Source organism: Aedes albopictus, chromosome 2, assembly GCF_035046485.1.
Source record: "Aedes albopictus strain Foshan chromosome 2, AalbF5, whole genome shotgun sequence".
Taxonomy (NCBI): Eukaryota; Metazoa; Arthropoda; class Insecta; order Diptera; family Culicidae; genus Aedes; species Aedes albopictus.
Window position 1 is genome coordinate 299,248,059 of NC_085137.1, and position 20,610 is coordinate 299,268,668.

General features: G+C 37.7%; 1 protein-coding gene across 2 annotated transcripts in view; it reads left to right on the plus strand.

Moving 5' to 3' along the window:
* The first annotated feature begins 2,086 nt into the window (after positions 1-2,086).
* The window catches only part of LOC109423813 (protein wech), a 58,641-nt gene continuing 40,117 nt past the window's right edge, over positions 2,087-20,610 (plus strand). Inside the window, exons 1-2 of one of the 2 annotated variants that reach the window (XM_029879549.2) lie at positions 2,087-2,801; positions 14,346-14,375. In XM_029879549.2, coding sequence (XP_029735409.2) covers positions 14,353-14,375 — 23 coding nt within the window. In that variant the 5' untranslated portion in view covers positions 2,087-2,801; positions 14,346-14,352. The remainder of the gene's footprint in view (positions 2,802-14,345; positions 14,376-20,610) is intronic. The other variant, XM_062852144.1, reaches the window with a different exon arrangement.

Genomic DNA, 20,610 nt, shown 5'->3' on the forward strand with positions numbered 1-20,610 from the left:
CTGGAGGCACCTCCGATGGAATTCCTCAAAAGATCTCCAAGAAATTGGAAATTGGAATTTAACAAGAACCATTGATGAAATTTAAAGTGGAATCTTCGAAGAAACTCCAATAGGAATCTCCGAAGAAACTCCTGGATTATGCCTTCAAGAAGGCAGAATTTTCTGGAGGAATCCCTGATGGATCTACTGGACGCATAACTGAATGCTTTAGGAAGAATATCTGAAGAAACTTCTGGCGATATGTGAGTGATGAAAGTAAGTAAGTAAGTAAGTAAGTAAGTAAGTAAGTAAGTAAGTAAGTAAGTAAGTAAGTAAGTAAGTAAGTAAGTAAGTAAGTAAGTAAGTAAGTAAGTAAGTAAGTAAGTAAGTAAGTAAGTAAGTAAGTAAGTAAGTAAGTAAGTAAGTAAGTAAGTAAGTAAGTAAGTAAGTAAGTAAGTAAGTAAGTAAGTAAGTAAGTAAGTAAGTAAGTAAGTAAGTAAGTAAGTAAGTAAGTAAGTAAGTAAGTAAGTAAGTAAGTAAGTAAGTAAGTAAGTAAGTAAGTAAGTAAGTAAGTAAGTAAGTAAGTAAGTAAGTAAGTAAGTAAGTAAGTAAGTAAGTAAGTAAGTAAGTAAGTAAGTAAGTAAGTAAGTAAGTAAGTAAGTAAGTAAGTAAGTAAGTAAGTAAGTAAGTAAGTAAGTAAGTAAGTAAGTAAGTAAGTAAGTAAGTAAGTAAGTAAGTAAGTAAGTAAGTAAGTAAGTAAGTAAGTAAGTAAGTAAGTAAGTAAGTAAGTAAGTAAGTAAGTAAGTAAGTAAGTAAGTAAGTAAGTAAGTAAGTAAGTAAGTAAGTAAGTAAGTAAGTAAGTAAGTAAGTAAGTAAGTAAGTAAGTAAGTAAGTAAGTAAGTAAGTAAGTAAGTAAGTAAGTAAGTAAGTAAGTAAGTAAGTAAGTAAGTAAGTAAGTAAGTAAGTAAGTAAGTAAGTAAGTAAGTAAGTAAGTAAGTAAGTAAGTAAGTAAGTAAGTAAGTAAGTAAGTAAGTAAGTAAGTAAGTAAGTAAGTAAGTAAGTAAGTAAGTAAGTAAGTAAGTAAGTAAGTAAGTAAGTAAGTAAGTAAGTAAGTAAGTAAGTAAGTAAGTAAGTAAGTAAGTAAGTAAGTAATAAAGTAAGTAAGTAAGTAAGTAAGTAAGTAAGTAAGTAAGTAAGTAAGTAAGTAAGTAAGTAAGTAAGTAAGTAAGTAAGTAAGTAAGTAAGTAAGTAAGTAAGTAAGTAAGTAAGTAAGTAAGTAAGTTAGTGAACTAAATCAAAAGTAAGACATGGTTAGACCTAGAGTTTTGATGCATGGAAAATATCAATACTTTTGTTCTTCCATTTTGGATTTTAGGGATCCTCTTTTCTATGTCGGAAAATTGAAAGCAGTGCCAATAGTACGTTATTTCTCAGGAAACCGCGCACGTTGTACCACTTTATGTACTCAGAAATAGCAAATCACGCGCCTGATTAGCAATGGAATCACGAATCATGCGAGATGTGCATGTTCTTTTCGATTCCTTTGGTTGTAAAACACCATGCTTCTCCATTCAAAGCACTAGTAGACTGAATTGAACTCTTGCCAACATTTCGAAATTGTGAAACATGTTTTGCACCGTTAGTGAACGTTACGGGTTTGTATATGCTTTTTCATTCAACATTTCTGTGCAGTTACTCGGTTATGCTGCTTGTAAGAGAAGAGTAGCATAAGAAAGTCGTGATAATGCTTATGTTACGAAGCATAGCTCATAAAAAGGATACTCTTGTCACCACTACACGCGCCGGATTTGGCTGCAGGTTCGCAGGTAGTGGGCAGAGGCTTGCGGCGTTTCATGCTTCGTTCCGCATAAGTTTGAATGGGTTTGGGGTAAGTTCAATGTGGTATGGGAGAAACCCTACAGAGGACTGAACCAAAACAAAGCCGAGTCGTGTGAGTTTTGCTCGATGTGTATGCCATATCGTTGATATCGTGCGGGACCAACACCGATGTGCCGGGAGAAAGTAAACCAAATAGATAGGCGAAATTGTGAAAAACGGTTCTCGCTTGGCTCGACTGAGGTACGGGATCGGGACAGAGGCCATCACCGACTCAGTATTTATTTTCGTTTCGACCTGAACACTTTGATTTTTTTCGCGCGTTGGAGACCACACTGTTTGCATGTTATTTTGCTGGGGAATTTGTGGTTCTTGTTTGTTATGTGGCTGAGTGTATTGGTGGAGAAAAGAAGGATTATGACCAGAAATAAGATAAAGAAGGAGTTTTGACTGGGAATAGGAACATATTAGGGCGAAGGAAAATAAAAGGGATCGGTCACTTTTTGGGTCCCGAATGCATTTTCAGGCTACATTGAATGGTACATCAGTTGCACTGTTTTAGAAAGCAACGAACAGAAAGTTAAAGTGAAGACTCTGATCGCACTGGGTGCACCGCGTACTTCGGATGGGTTGTTTTGTGTATTTTTTGTGTTGCAATGTGTACTGAAAGTATTTATTTTAGCTGAAACTAAATGTTGAGTGTATATTTTTATCGACTGAAGACGAGTGTGTCGTGCTGCCGTGTGGGACTAACCGACTTTACTAGTGACTGAAACCGGGGGACAGTGAACTTCTCAAGTATGATAAAGTGCAGTGTGTAGTCTCAGAAACACGGGAAAAGAAAAATTGCCAACAAAGATCTTCTGCCTTGACCGTACAACAAAGAAACAAGCTTAAGGTGAAAGTAGCTGTAGACAGTGTCGGATAAAAAAAATCTTCCGAAGATAAGGTGTAAGACCTATCGTAGCTTGAAACTGGACGATAAGGTAAGTTGCGTTTGGAGTGATGTTTGTCTTTCTAGTTTAGGCACTAACGTAACATTGCTGCAGGGTGTGTATCTAATCTAGTGGAAAAGTACTAGCGTAAAAAACGCACTGCTCACATTTAGTTCTTCTTTACCTTTCTCTTGTGGATTCAACATTTCTCTTTCTTGCTGGTGTAAAACATGCTCTCGCCAGTGATGCCAGTCGTTGAACTTGGTTGAATGTTGCATTGTTTTGCAAGTATATTTGCGGAGGATGAATAAGCGGGGGCAGAAAGAAGTTCTGGAATATTGAAATTTATATATTAGCGATTCTTATGCAAAGCATGGAGGAATCCAAGTTTTTACAGATATTAGAAATTAACGTGAATCGATATATAATTGATATTTTCCATCAGTTTTAGTTCCTACGACAAAATTTTGTTTTGAAAACAGTACGCGAGTCACTTATTGATATTTTTTTTGAGGCAGATATTATTATATATATTAAAAAAAACTAATATTATCTTTAAAAAAATGTTTTAATTTAATTAACAATAACACAATAATAGCTATTAATGTTAAAGCAATAATACTGAAGAAATTACGCCCAGTAATCCTTCCTCTTTAGAGCAAATAAAAAAAATGATAATAGGGAGAGGAATATCGGGCTAAAGAACACTATTTTTTTAGTCTTTGCAAATATTTATTTCACGTTCTAGTTCTATGCAAGGAATCAAAAGCATGCTTATCCTAACTGTTTTATTATGCCTTATTTTGTTCTTGAATGTACAGTTCTCTTTTGTTGTACATGTAGTAAAAGAGAAGCTCCGAGATTAGACAGCCTAGATAAAAAAGTAAGAGAGGGCCGTGTGACTCTGATAGTCAAATGTTGTCGATGCTAGTTTTTGAATCCATATTTGAAACGCAACTAACGAAGTGATAGTTATTACAGTCCAACTAATATGAACTAGTTCAGCAAACCTGAAAAACAATCAACAATTCTCGCGGAACTTTTCTAAACGACCCACCTACCAACCATTCAGGAGTTTTTTAACTACATTTTTAATGTGGATCAAACGATATTGTGATTAACTAGTGACTAGAGATTCGTGCGAAAATTACTACGCAAAATGTTATCGAAGCTTAGCTTTTATGAATAAAAGTAGTCTCTAATTGTTAGATAGGCCCATTTAAAAGCGTCCATTAATGACGTATAGACTGTTCAGAAATTATATTTACACTAACGGTTGACTGCCATATCAATTTGAGCACAACATACAAAAAAGTTTCTTCTAGCTTTTATAGCTAATAATCTAACGAAGCAAATAATACCAACTTTGTTGACGTTACTATTAAAAGTGAAAAATAAGGCTCTGTACACTACATGAATAAAGTTTGAAGTTGCCCAAGGTGGTCAAAAAATGTAGCATAACAGAAAAGAAAAAAAAAATCTCATAAATAAAATAATAAATTTCCAAACACAATGAAAGTTACTGTTTCGATAAGAAAAGATGTTTCTCGATTAGTTAAAGTAATTTTCGCTGGAATATTTGATCAAGAACAATCATTACGAGCCTTCATAATGCAAAAAAATGTTTCAAACTTCTCAACAACACAGGTAACAACAAATGGTTAAACCAGGGGTTCTCAAACTTTTCCCACTTGCAACCCACTTAAGATTTCTATAGAATTTGGCGACCCATCAGCACGCATTTTCATAAAATACCTTATTGTTTGCACATTTGGACTTAAATGAATATATTTTATCACATTCAAAGATTTTGATATACTTACTTTTCATATGCTCTGAATTCTGTGAAAGTTCAGATGATTGCCATTCAGAAGATTTTTACCGAAATTAGGCTTTATAGAAGTTCGATAAAGATAAGGTTTCTTGTTGAAGTTTGATAATGTTTTTCTTATATTTAATTTTTCATTTTTTTAAATTTTAAATTCTCAACTTGACGTGCAAATCTAACTGAAAATGCAAACTGAAAGCAACAACTTGAACTCATTTTTTCCGGAACACAAGCAAAATCTAAAATTTTACCCTAACCTTAGACTCTCCGATTGAAGTGTGACGGGCTTGGTGGTCTAGTGGCTACCCCTTCTGATTCATATGCAGAAGGTCTTGGGTTCAATCTCTGTCTGGCCCACCTTACATCCACGCACCAATGTGCGAACCCCCTGCCAATCATATCCCACCAAAACTTCGAAATCCGCATGAGTGCAGGCGCAGAGGTATATTCGGTCTGATGTGGATACAAACGATTGCAATCTTCACTTCCTTCCCCTTTACCACATAGATCTGCATCCTGGCGTGGCAGACGCCATTTGTCGCCTAAAAATAGTAGATCACTAACGCTCACACACTAAAGATGCCTGCTAGTTCCGACGGATAATCTCATTGGCTCCTTGTGTGAGTGTACCTGGTCTATTTCAGAACACAGTTAGTAGTTACTATATTCAATACACTCCAGACTAAGACTTATAGTACAAAAATTTGAAAAGAATTAAGGAGAAACCGAAATTCTAGAAATAACTCTATCGATTATCCAAGGATTTTTTTTTGTAAATTAGATAATGGCAAGTTAATTAAGATATTTATTACTATATTGCCCAATTTTTTGCGACCCACCGGAAATCATCCCGCGACCCACCAGTGGGTCGCGACCCATAGTTTGAGAAACGCTGGGTCTTACTCACTGCTTACTGCGTTCAACAACCTATGCCATCTGAAGGATAGAATGAACTGAAGTTACAAATTAGTTTAAATTAAGTGTGTTCACAAAAGCTAAGAATCGGTGTGATAGTTCTTATGTTTTGTAGAAAAACTTAAAAAAAAACCTTATGTCAGAAAAAATGTTGCGCAAATGCCTTTTTGAATTTTCCTATGTTTTGATAAAGGCATTTCTTGGACAACTTGTTGAGAAAGCGACTAATCTAATCTAATCTAATCTAACACATACGCAGCCAGTACAAGAAAGCATCGTGGAAAATAATCGGGTTAGATTACGCCCGATTATTTTTCTTGTCAATATTGATGCTTGCAACATATCGACGATATGATACAAGCGTCAAAGCGGCCAGGCCTACTGCGCAGCATTTACCGCAAAGATGATTCTTTGAAATGTTTCGAGTTGAATGAACATTCGTTTAACATCAAAACATTTCTCGAATCTACAGGGGTGGAAGGATGCGTGGACATACCGTACCAAACGCTCCGATATATGAAAGTGTATTTTTGTATATAATCAAGTATATAATGAATATGAAATAAATATGTAGCATGAAACATTCTCACCAAATTTAAATGATCCATTGTTGTATTCTATTGAGGAGTGATTTCATCTGCTTCAGACCCAGGGCTATCGCGTCCGAACAACTCGTAAGCCTGGTTTACCGTCAAGCAAGGGTGAAGAAATATTCACTCAGTAACTTCCAGTGGCTAACTATTTATCACTTGTTTCATTTATATTATAATATAAAAATAGTCACGTTACATTACCGACCCGACTCACTATTTTTAATCCACGTAACACTTGTGCTCAGTATATCTGCATTCAAAATCGAAAGTTTCTCGGTGGAATTTCACTCTTCCTCTCACAATTACTCTATCCGGATTTCAAAATTTCGCGAAACACGTAACTGACAGCCCAACAATTTATACAAATTATGCGACGCCTTCCAAGCGAAGTATGTGGCGCAGTGTAAAACATCTCAACAGCGGAACAAAAATCGATTGCAAACCATGCACTTTGAGGACGTCGAACACTAGAACTCGCTCGCACTTTTCTCTTCCGCTTCATACTTTCCAATTAACTTCTAATTACAATTGCGGGTAAAACAATCTCAAGCACAACGATTTCCGAAAAAAAAAAAAACACTTTCCTATATTTGCCGTAAACCTAGCACCATCAGCCGATGACTGATTTAGCCGTCCGAATTGAAAATCCGGACAACTTGTTGAGAAAGCGAATATGATAAAAAGTTAGATAAATTATGCAGAAATCATTAAAAACACCTTTGTTTAAATGCAAATTTAGAGAATGAAGTTAATTGTTAGAGAACTCGACGGTTCTTCAAAATATCACGACAATTGAAAGGAAGTACATAAATGTGAATCACAATATGCTGTATTCTAAAAGAAGTAGGTAGAAATCACCAGAGCAGTTGATTTTACTTAATAAACAAATTGTATTTATAAATTCTGAAACAGTCTATAGCGTTTTAGGGGAAAGGGGGAGTTTCTGACTTTTCTCCATCATGTATTACCGTGACCGTGCCTAATTCCGTTCACTTAAGGCGATGCATTAAGTCTAACAGCTGTAGAAAACACATCTTCTGCATTTAATGGCTGTAATTGTGCAATGCTGTTTCATGATGTCTCTATATTGCTAGAAAAATATAATCAAGGTTGCAAGTACTCCACTTACTTTGAAAATGGCCGCCAATTTAAACAAGTTGTTGTTCGTAATTCCAATCAGTATGCTCCTAACTCCGTTCACTTGTGTTCCTAATTCCGGTCACTCCAAGTAATTATCATGTTGACAAAATAATCATATTATTTTTGTTTGTTATAGTGAGAGTTATATTTTTTTGTTTAAAATACATTTATTTCCGCATTAAAATGTGTTAGTTTTATAATAATTTAAAGTAATAATATTGGATTTTTTTCAATGTTGTTGCATTTTTTAGAACTTTTCCGGATTCTTAGAGTTTTATCAATTTTCAATGATCCCATTCATTCAAAAAATCTTCTCCATCATTTTTGCTCCGATTTCAATCATGTAGTGAGATGATTTAAATCGGAGCACCACCCATTGAAAATCAATTTCTTTTCATTTGGATGAATTGTCACTCAAATGAATAGCTCAGCACGAAACACGAAATACACTGCAAAATTCCGCCAGACTGTAAAAAATCGAATGTCGCGTCAAAGTCGGGTCAATTTTTACCGAATGTTGGACCATTGTTGGGCCCACATCGCATAACTGTTGCGTCTATGTTGGGTTTGGAGGCCAAAATAAAAACAAGTCAATGATAGGTTCATGTCGGGTATGACGTCATCTATGACGAATCAATCTTTGAACCTATGCGAATAAATATTTAAACAATTTATGCTTGCTAGCTGGGGTTAGCAATGAATGATATGTACCGGTCATCTATCATCATTGTGCCTTGACTGATGCTGGAGTTGGTTGTTCCGATTGTACTGCATTTTTTCATAATTCCTTCGCATCCATATGTTGATTGGAATTAGGAGCAAGCACAACCTTTAGTATCCTAATTCCGGTCATGTGCCTTTTTCATTTCGAGCATCATGAGTCGTCGATGAAATTTTTTTTTATGTCAAATTTATAAAAATATGTCCTCTACTGTTTTGCTTTGGTACTTGTTTGATTGATTTTGTTAGTATTTCAATGAAATATAATTAATATATAAATTGATGCAATCCCTAGGTCCCGAAAAGAAAAAAAAGTAGTATGGCGGCCAATTGGATGATAAATAACTTTTAATGTATTTTCACATTAATATATAAACAATCATTCAAATTTTAATTATAGTCTGGCGTGAAAATAATTATTGAAAATTTTAAAAACAATTTGCAAGAGATTTGCGACAATTTCGACTAATACTCGTCGTTTTGATTCAAGTGAACGGAATTAGGAGCTGATTGGAATTAGGCGCGGTCACGGTATAATATAACCTATAGGTATTGGAAAATATGATACGAGGGAGGAGGGGTGTCCTCAATCGTCCAAAAAATGTAATTTTTGGATGCTCCCTTTGAAAAGTTGAGCAAGAAATTTCCGGTTTATGGAAAAGTTTCGTAGTCTTAGAGAGTTTTGGATAGTTTTGCTGAAACCTTTATACAGTTTTGAGCACCGTTTATCGTGGCATTGATAGTCTGGTCAGCTTCCCAGGAAAATTGGTCTTGTCTGTGATTGTATATATCTTCCTTAATATCTTCGTGTGGTCGAGAATGTCGTATGTCACCTTGAAGTTAACTGATAAAAATATAACGTGTTGGGATACATTGAGGGTCTGGTAGAATTTCCGTGTTTCTTGCGAACGGCACATCAATTTCATATTTTCGCACTCCGCTTTATGCTGGGCCTGTTCATAAACTACGTATACTCTTAGGAGGAAGGGGGGGTGGCCAAAGTCTACGCTCCATTCAAATTTTGACAATTTTCGTTTCGACAAAAGTCTACGAGGGGGGATGGGGGTCTGAGATGACCAAAAATGAGTCTACGTAGTTTATAGACAGCACCCTATGACCAAAGTTCCCAACTGCGTGGGTTATCCGATCTTCCCTAAGATTGTTTTGCAGTTTCCGGCCGGTTTCCAGAGGGGTTACGGATAGGATTTTCTGAAAAAACGCTAATGACCTCAAATAGGGTCTATATGGGTCAAAACACGGGTATTCAGCATGACCATGCTGAGAGTGACGAATTGGGTTAGTTCAGGAACTTTTCGTAATTGACATTCTTGAGCATAGAGTATTTTCGTGCCTGATACACACATGAAACTCCCAGGAAACTCCCAGATTATAACTGTCAAAGTGCTCATAGAATACTAAACTGAGAAGCAGAATTTTGTCTCGGTTGGGGCGTTGAGCCAATAAGAAGAATGCCAGATTTTAGTAACTCTTTGGTATATGTTAGATTGAAATGAATCGCCATTCGCAACAAACTACTATCCCACTTATCTGACAGCACTGGTGCTTGTCTTCTATGATCAATTCTTCTATAAGTTGGGCCCGTGCTTTCACGATTCACTTTCCACTGGTATAGATATACACAACAATACAATCTGCATTAACATGTCTAAAGGGTCTAACTCGTTTTGTAAACAAACATTGTTTCTGTCGCTGTAGGGCTTATCTCGATCCACCCACGCATCTGGGGGCCGTTATCAGAAAGAGCGAAGATAGATCTTTCTGATAACGGCCCCCAAATGCGTGGGTGGATCGAGATAGACCCTACAGCGACAGAAACAATGTTTGTTTACAAAACGAGTTAGACCCTTTAGACATGTTAATGCAGCAATATACAATTTTTCTCCGTCCATGGCACTTTTCAAATATTTTTTACCTATCTTCTTCGCTTCGCTCGCACTCATTGTAGTGTAAACACACAGACAACACATTGCACACGAAATGCATGAAGATGGTGGAAGAGAAGCAGCAGGGGGAGAAAAACTATCGGTTAACACACACTGAACTGCTCCGCTGGAGAAGAGTAACGCGGCATAGAGGAGACTCGACTTTTTTTTTCGTAAAACGGCGAAGAAAATGGTGGGATGCATTTAAAGGGTGGGTGACTGGTGGAATGATCGTTACCATTTGCAGCATACTGCCGGTCCATAATTGATCGTTGTCTTATCTAATGAATGATGTAGGGTGTGAATGAAGATTTTAAAACGGATTGAATTTTACACAATTATGTGTTATACAAAGTAGCTGTGTTAGATGTTCTTCAATGTGAAAATCAAATATCTATTTCGAGTCCAAATAGTACCTGAAATGGTCATTTTAATCGTAGTAAAAAAAAAATCATCATATTTCTTTATTACCTTATATGTTTCAAACTTGCTATACTTTTAGTATATTATTATTATTTTTTGTTTCTCATTCTTAAGTTTCTTGTTCGGTTCAGACAGGTTTCGGAGGGATTTCCCCCAGGAAGCTTCCGATAGGGATTTCAGGTATGTTTCAGAAGCATAAGGCTTTTGAGGGTTTATAAGGAGGATTCCGAAGGGATTTCCGTTGGATAGAAGGAAATCCCCTAAAATCCCATGAAACCCCCTAAACGCCCCTACAAACCCCTGAGACCCGTATTGTTATTATACGCATAACTGTCCCATGTAGATAAGGAATGCCATACAATTTCCTGGAATCCACTGGAACGTCTTTCAACTCCCTGAAACCCCGTAGAACACCCCCAGCAACTCTTCTGAAAGCGCTTGAGTCCCTTTGGGACGTTCTTGACCTTTCTGACACACTTTGAGGTCGCCTGGAACAATCTGGAAACGTCTCTGAAATCGGTGTTGCAAAAAATTATCTCATTTATTTGAACAGTAACCAACAAATCCCTTCAGTCATTTTTGCATCTAGTCATGTTTAACATGATTTCCGTAAACCAGAGCCATAATAAGTTAAAATAAGTGGAAAAAGGTGCATGAGCGGTGAATAGCGAGCTTACGGTAGGTTAGTAGGTTATTACTCTTAGTAGGAAATTTAGAAGTGCATGCTAAAAACATAATGTTTTTGTAATATCGTTGAATTTTGAACAAGTAATAAAGTTTGTGTTTTAATTAGTAAAAGATATTTACCGTATTATGCAGTTAAAGTTTTTCATAGAAAATTGAATACAAGTGTAAAATTTGCTCAATAAGGGAAACATTTAGGGGATTTACTAAACAGCTGGAACCGCTGCGTAAATATCGTGATCACCATGGCAATGTTTGATTATTTAATTTGCAATTGAATAAAACATTTCAATTCGTAGATAACCATTGCCCTTGTAAAGGCGTGGGTATTCAGCAGGACCATGCTGAGGGTGACGGGTTCGCTTCCCGGTCGATGAAGGAACTTTTCGTAATGGAAATTTCCTTAACTTCCTTGGACATAGTGTATTTCGTGCCTGCCACATCCCGAGCAGGAGAAAATGACTGAAGAATACCAAACTCAGGAATGGATAACCGAATACCTACAACCTGAATAAGGTATTAAGAAGCCCTGCATAAGAGGTAAAATACCTAAAATAATAGCTGGTGTGTATTCTGTGCATAACACGTAAATAATGACATCAGGTATTGCAATACCTCACTAATAATTGACGATTTTTTCATACAAATAGTGATTTTTCCATAATTGCATAATACTTGTGAAGAATTAGCATTAAGTTAAAATTCACAAATAAAAAAAAATACTTGTAACAGTCCTCAACACCAAACCAATAACTTATTGAGGTATTTTATCAATACCTACAAAATACCACTATGAGATATTTTCAATACCTGGGTAACCGACCAATATCTTGTCTTGGTATGATACCTGACTTTAGTATGCTACAGTTATGTGTCAATTCGTCACTGATTCTTCATTAGGGCCTAATTGGAATTTTCGATTTCGATCGATCTTCATCGATCCTCTCTTTGTGTTGTTACGGAAAGTGTATTAAGTTTTCCAAAGATTTTTTGGTTGAAATGCGAAGACGAAAACTACATCTTGCTCTACAAACGAAAAGAAAAATGATTGTGTTGGGTTTGATCAAGTTATTAGCGAAAGAGAAAGTCGACGAAGAGAAATCGATCAAGTCAGTTAGGCCCTTAAGAAAAATCGTCGTCATAATTATTTTTTGTCCCTGCTCGGGATGACACACGCGGTATATACCCCGAGCGAGAACGAAGAACTGATACATAACTGCAGCATAACTAAGTCAGTTATCATACCAAGACAAGGTATTTATCAATTAGGCATAGGTTATCAAAATAACTTATTTTAGTATTTTGTTGGTATTGAGTCACAGAAAAAAAATCAAAACCTTTGTATGGAAAAATGACCGATTATTATTTAGGTATTACAATACTTGATGTCATTATTCATATGGTTTCATGAGATATACACAAGTTATTATTTTAGGTGTTTTACCTCTTATGCATAGCTTCTTAATACCTCACTGAGGTGTAGTGCTCAGGACGCGGTATTAGTTCTTGATACTGTGCAATTGCAAATAGGCGTGGTGTCGACCCTGCCTGCTTTCCGAGGACAAAGGGAGTGGTAAGGACCACTCGGGAACTGGCTTACCACCAGTATGCTTATTTGCTGGACTCCTCAAAGCGAGTCATCGATGTTCGTAGCTGCAGATATCGCAGCTGACCTGGAGGGTGCGATGTGCACTAGCCCCTCTCTGAAGCAATACCTTGAAGTCGATGAACAGCTGATTCAAAATGATGATCGCTATGAAGTTCTCATATTTTAAATGGTTACCTTTCTTGAGAGTGGAGCAGATTACCCCTTCCATACACTCCTCCGCTAGCTGTTTCGTTTCACAGATCTTGACTATCAACCGGTGCAGGCAGATAACCAACTTTTCTAGGCCCATCTTGATGATTTCAGCTGCGATAGCATCCTTAGTCGCTGTGCATTTCGCGCCAAACCATTTATTCCGCTGGGACACGACTCCTTTCTACGTACCCGATGGTGCTCTCTGGTGCGACGTTAATGGCTGCTTGCACTGTACTCCAGGGATTCCGGCTGCTGTACTTGTGGAAGATGTGTTGAAAAAGCTGCTACATGTTCTTGGTCGCGGTGAAATCGATTAACAGTGGGCTGGTTTCGTTCGTCAACTGGTGGCTGTTGAGCTTTCCAGTAGTCGTCGGTCTGAATCACTCCTCCTGATGATGATCTTGGCGTCGTGGCTTAGGCAGCGATCGTACTCACGTTCGAGCTGCGCGAGCTGGACAAAGACGCATTGTCATCTTCAGTGCATCCGGACTGGGTGCTATGCACGTTGATTAAGCTGATGTTGAAGAACTGACCCTTGATAGGGATGAGGATCCTACATATTCTTTTGTCGATCGGCCACCAACCGATCATGCACTTCCTTTCGCCACCTTTCGCCCATCACGATTAAAGCTGATCCCTGCTTGCGTGTGTTGCCACAGCTCTGTTAGATGATACGATTATCTCGTACAATTGATCCTGTCCAACACACCTCCTGCAGCGCTACGATTCCGAGCCGATGTTCTTCAGTAGATTGGCGAGTGCGAGTGCTCTTGATGAAGTTGTGAGATCAGCAGTTTTGCTTACGTACCGCAAGTTTTTTTTTATGTCGCTGGGGTCCTTGCCATTGGTCTCGGTTCGTATTATTCTGTTGCTGATTGCACTATTTTTTATAACTGGACATCACCACCCTACTTTACGGGGGACGGAGGAACATAGTGCACGGTTGGTCTCGGAGTTCTTCCGTTGCACTCGGACGTCGATCATACGCCCCTACCATAGAAAACAGACGCTGGTTGATTACATAATTTTCGCTGAGGTTGTTCAAAGTTTCCGGCTGCTGCTAAGGAGGTAGGGATATGTGTTGCTGGGCAGAGACAACTAATCTCAATGGGAACTGAATTACGCAGTACCCAGCCTTTTCCGTGCCAATATACAGTCAGGTTTTTTTTTTTACGCGGGGGATACGTACCGCGTAAAAAAAAACTCAGTTCAAAATTCAAAAAACCGCGTAAAAAATCATGCAAAAATAAGACGATGAACTTTTTTTTTGTATGGAGTTTTCATTTACGCGGCCGCGAAAATGAAAACCGCGTAAAAAAAACCTGACTGTAAATTGGAAAAAAAAGTCAACGGTGCTCAAAATTGATTAAAATAGTTTTATATAATTTCTTGGTTATGTAAGTAATTGGATTTTACATTGATATGCATAAAATGTTACTTTATCGTCATGATTTTTTGTAGCATAATTTATCATATGAAAATTGTGAGTTTGTGTATAAGTGAAAAGCAATATATTCAAACAATCAATACTCAATTGTTTCTTTTCAGAGTTCCAATGACCTTGATGGAAGCAAGAAGGTACAATACTCCTTATACTTTGAAGTACAAAATCATACATGCATAAGTAGCCATCGTTATCACCACAGCTCGATATTCGTTCACATCACATCAATCTGGATTTTTTCTTATTAGTTTTGGTGCCCAATCTAAACAGGGGATGCTTAAATGCCACTACGACAATCAATGCAGTCTACACAAAGATTTATCTCGTTTCGTTTCACAAATTTTCCGTATATTTTCCGGTTTGCGTTCCCATGTTTGTGTACTAAATCTCCTGGAACCTTCTGGGACCATGTTCATGGAGACGCATGGTAGTTTTTCTTCTGGTTCGACTACAGTCTGCGAAGCTACTGTTAAGTTGAAGAGTCTATTTCCGTGTTGATATCCAACGATTTAGACATGCTATCTTTGAGAAGCACGTCCAGCGCATGTCCCACCGCTATATATATCCTATAGGAGCTTTCGGCCAGGTCTTTGATCTTGTACCGACTTTTCGAACCCTCTAAGCAGAATACCCTGTTCGAATGAGTGTAATCAGTTTTGTAGCTTTTAATTCCGCCCTATTTTGCTTATCCTTTGACAGATCCACTGGATAACTGACACTGAGGAAGTCGAAATACGCGTATCTGTCAAAGGATAAGCAAAATAGGGCGGAGTTAAAAGGTACAAAACTGATTACACTCATTTGAACAGGTCTTTGAGTTTACTGTGCATATCAGAGCGCCGGTGAGGTAGTACTGTAACATCATCAGCCAAATCGAACGGTAACGGTAACTTGATTGACTAAAAAGTCTTGCATTCAGTTGGATGGAAAAGTCCACATTTGTTGGACTTAATGTTTCGGATGGCTGTTCCAATTTTCTGCAGTGATGGGACTTTGGAATTGAAGCGGGTGATGTGCCGCACCTTTGGCGGATCATGTCGAGAAGCTGATAGTTGGTAGGACGACTAAACTAGAACGTGTTGTTCAAATCGCTCAAACTAATATTTTTGTTGGACAGTTGTCCGGTGAGTAGCTTTCCAAGTTAATTTGAAATTGAGCTCGGAAATCGTATTTAAATTTTTTTATGACTGTTTTCTGGCCTGTAGGTGAATTCTAGCGCACAGTTTCTTCGAAGAGAAGAAATTTTCTTCCGTTGCTCATCAGCAAGAAAACTTTCTTCTCTTCAAAGATTTTGGTGAAGGCTTTCGGAGAGCACGAATTTTGGCCAAAATTTTTGGTTTGGAAGTGTACCAGCAATATTGCCACAACAGTTCAGTAAATTGGACGCAGTGGCTTAATTTTCCCAACAGCGGGGTGGGCGAAAAAATACCAGCAATAACATCAAACTCCTTGAAACAACCTAAGGAAACCATATTTGACTACTTTTGGATTGAGTTGCGGTGAAACAAATCTGGGTGGCAGGGCGTAGTAAACGCCTCAACTAAAAAATGTTAAACCACAAGCAAACTGTTTCCGAAATATCTCCCCGGGACAAAGTCATAGACCATATCCTTTTTCTAGATTCCAGATGGACCACCCCAAGTTAAACTTCGTTTCCGTTAGAAATTTCATGAAGTTTGTTTCTTTTACTCAACGGTCGGTTTAAATCTCTCAATTTTCGATGCTATGCCAGTTACTGTCAATGTTGGGTTGTTTTGCTATTTGCTCTGTGAAAATCTTAAAGAATACTGCGCCGAAAACACCAACACGATTTACCGTACTGGCGGAGGTATACAAGCACTTGCGCTCAAAAATTTTCGCGCAACACATAATAGCATTAGGATTTAGAGAATCGCACAAATTCGTAGACAGTGCTAGACCGCTGTTATGAGGATTGCCTCCTTCCCGTCCGAACCAAAGCACAAAGATTTGGGACTTATCTCTGACTTCTAAACAAGGTTGACACAATCCTTCAACGGTCGAGAGCTGTTCTGGCCACGTCCTCACGACTGCTGAAGGATAAGAAAATATGGTTAGTAGGAAAATTCCAAAGGATACGGTTGGTCAACGTTCAGACACACGAACTTTTATTAGGCTGTATCGATTCCGTTGTCTGCTTAATTTGTCTGGGATGCTGGCCCCGACCTGTCGTCAGCTAGATTGCAGCTGAGATTCTGAAATATAAAATTAAATCAACATCACCCGTTGAATAAGATACATGTAAGTGATATATTCGTAAAAAAAATTATGTATTTTTTGCAATATTCCCTGTAACCTGTAACACATACCTGAGATCTTTTGGGGCAAAATGTTAATTAGTAGTAGAAATAAAATAAAAAAATAAAACACAAACATTGAAAGAGTTTATTTTCTCCCAGCTGTTGGGGAAATTAAACCACTGCGTCCAATAAGCATTGAAAGAGAATATTAAACAATGTTTCTTAATTTCTGCCAGTTTATTTTATGCGGAACCCTCAAAAGATCTGAATTTGATGTGGTAGGGTAACGGTTGAATTTTGGACCCCTAGAGGACATTAGTTTGAATTTAAGTCAAAATCAAACAGATTCAGAGGGTATTTACACATAATGATGATGTTAATATATTCGTAAAAGCCTCCACTGTGCGTTGAAAATACTAAAAAGGTCATTTCTGGCTGAAAATTTGATGAAAATAACTGATTTTTGAAGCATCAGTTTTCACTGTTTTGGACACCCCAATATATTTTGGACCCTCTTCAGTATATATTTTGGACACCCGGTGTTTAAACTCGTTAGAAACTATTTTGGAAGATTATGCCGCTTGAATATGCTGGATCACATCCTAATTACTTGATTGACAAAGGATGATTAGACGAACTTTGCGAATTTAATGCGCTAGAATGATAAACGTTTTTGTTTACATCTGCAAATTTTTCTCAGCACCGCAATCTCTTTTTGTAAACATGATGCGACACTTGCACGGATGACGAGATTGGCAAAATTTAATTTCAAGGCAAATAAGGATATTTCCAGTGAGGAAATGATTGCAGCCCGTGCAGAGCAATTTTACTTAGCGAATGATTCTAAAATTTTCCGTCATCTCATCATTAAACCCGTGTAAGTTGTGATAATACGACCCAGGGGGTCCAAAATATATGGGGGTCCAAATTATATTGGTTACCCTAGATCTTAGACCGTAATCCACGTTTCGGGACAAACTGACCTCTTGTAATTTTTATTGCCTAAAATAAATCAGATATTTTGATAACTCTGCACTCAAACACAAAAAATCAAGAACTTCACTTCTTTTCGATATTCGCTTTACCAAGAGGCTCCACATTTTTTTCGCGCTATTTCCCTTCCATCGATGACCAGGACGATGAAATGTTTAGAAAAGTATGATCGCGAAGTGGAAATTTCCACACTTCTTCACGAATCAGTTACCCCAGTCAGCGGGTTCGTAGAACTGTGTTGGAAGCAACACAGTTGCCCTCCAATAAATACAGTCGGTGTCTAAATGCCATCATCGGCGGTCGGAAGGACTGCATATTGTCGGGTAACTGCCAATCGTGTATACCGTCATGCGAATCAACGCCCTCCAGATACCCGCAGGGAGCTCCAGGCCGGGCCTCCGCTTGGGTCGGCCGTTGCTCCAATGAACGATATGAAGGCGAATTTTTGTTATTGTTTCAATGTTGGATGGAAGCGGGAGAAAACACGGCTAAGGAAAGGAAAATAGCGTAAATAACAGATGGTGTGTAACATTCATCCGCCAGTCAAGTCGTTTTCTTTCTTCTACAACACTTTTGCGTTCTCTCATTCCCACCCGTTCCATTATTGCATTTTTCCTCAGAAAACCGTCGGCCGTTTGGCCTGCCGCCGCGCCGTGGCCACAATCTTGCCCTATACTAGGCGGCTGCAGCAGCATCAACTTCCCTTCGGCATCCAGTGCAAGCATAATTGATGCGATGCATATCAGTAGTGATCGCAATTGCCGCATATGAAACGCACATGGTATGTATGGGTGTAGCTGTGGCAGCGACATGCATGTCAGAGATAAACAAAACTTGGATGCTTTGCAAGGACAATGTTTTTGAATAAACATATGCCTTGAAAATATTTTAGTAACGTCCCAGCTAGCAGTGCTATTCATTATTTGACATAGCGTCATCATTATTTACCAATGATGTAGTTTTTGCACGGCTTGTTTTTTTGCTATAACTTAGTTAATTTTGAATCTATTGACTTATTTTTTTGTACACGGATAGTCCTAACCGTGTCTCTCTGTATTCAAATATTTACGTAAATTGGTCCAAAATTGATGGAGTAATAGCAAAAAATCGTCCCGCGCAAAAAAAAAAGAATCGGGTGTATATCATATGCAGGACAGAATCAAGAATTGTGGGGTTGCGGACCTGAGAAAATGTGGGGGCTTCTTGGAACTACAAAAGCCATGAGCAAAAAAAAAAATGTTCTCAAACGGTATTCGATAAGCCGTTATGTTAGTAACGATTCGAAGTAAACCAACCCCTACACTGTACTTGGATGTAATTTTCTTTTAGACGTAATTTTCCATATGGGATTTTTTTTTACGAATTTCTTTTCTCCGGAAGAGAGGACTGGATATTTGATTATCTGAGAATAAGTATCACAGACGGCTTCGTATGTTACGTTGAAGGCTCCTTTCTCGAAGGTCGAACTGGTGCTGGTGTCTACTCTCGTGAGCTAAGGGTACAACAGTCTAACTCACTTGGTAGTCACTGCATTTTTTCCTGGCCGAAATTTTTGATGTTATGTGCGGAGTGTAATCAGCACTTCAGCTCTCAGCAGCACTCAATGGGCAGGTTGATATTAACCTTCCTAATGCATCGCATTGGGTTGGGAACAGCTCACTGGCGTGAGAAAGGTTTGGGTAAAAAATTACCCTAATGCACAAGGAGGGTTAAAGCACTTGCTTCGGTCAACTCTAGGTCGAAGTTAGGTATCACTTGTCGAAATCAAATCGAGTAGATTGATTCAGTAAACGCTATTCACCTTCGCTGGAAATGAAATGGCTGATTTCATTGGCCCTAAGCCAGGCATTCTGGTATGGGGCTGTTCATAAACCACGTAGACCAAAATTTAGTCATCTAAGACTCCCCTCCCCCCTCGTAGACTTTTATCCATACAAAAATTTTAAAATTTGTATGGAGCGTAGACTTTAGCCAGACACCCCTCCCCCCAAAAAGTCTACGTGGTTTATGAACGGCCCCTATCGAACTTCTGGGTCAAATTTCGGATTCATTACTGAGCTGCAACACAAACAAAATTGTATTGCACTGAGCCTCCTCTTTTGGTGGCAGTCACTCCCAAGTAACACAATTTGTTACAATAGTGTATATAATACATAGTTCAAACAAAAGTCGATGTTTTGTTTGACACATGAAAAACTTATTTTCATACACTTATATCACCGAAAAAGCGCAAAAAATGGCGGCTTATAAAACATCTTCCATATTACTAAAGATGTTTTTCAATACATTATTGTAACATAATATTAAGTGTCGATTATGTTTTCTGTAACATCGTCAGAACAACAGAAAAAAAAACATGATTTATCAAAGGAACGCTGTGCAAATAAATGTGACTATTATTATGTGCTTTTTGGTAATGGCTAAAAATAATGCTCAAGCCTTTCATTCCATTTGTAATTTACGATCTCGATATTTGGTCACTATTACTTAATTTCATGTGCCATTCAAAATTTATGGTGAAATAAACACATTCACCCTTCATTAATTCATTCGCTTTCCATCAAGTTGAAAACAAGAAGGAAAAGTTTGTCATCTCTCTAGTTTTTGTGAGAATTTTCAATAAATTTTCAGGCATTCTACATGGTAGCTTCTTAAGACAGCACAGTCAGGAAGTTTTGGCATGCTATTTTCAATTATGTTGTACATGCTAACGATATGCTTTTCGAATGTAGAATGCGTATTCGTTTTCAATAAGCAAATTATACTCTTTTATTAAATATTTGCACTGCCCCAAGTAAATAACTATTGGGAAAGCAATGTGCAGATGAACAAACGGCTACATATACAAGTGATAGTTTGAAACTTTTTAGCAGGCACTGTAATTTATCTGACCTGATGGGAAGGAATTCAGAATACAAGTATTACGTTTAAATAACATTGGTTATACATCGCAATGACATGTTTGTCGACTTCTACTTGAATCGGTTTAAATACATTGAAATAACGTCGCAATAACTTATTTGCAACATCCTTTTTCAAATAGCATAAAACGATGTGGTTGTTTGTTTTTGATACCTGTTTTGAACATAAGTAAAACAATAACAAAGTTCCACTGCAG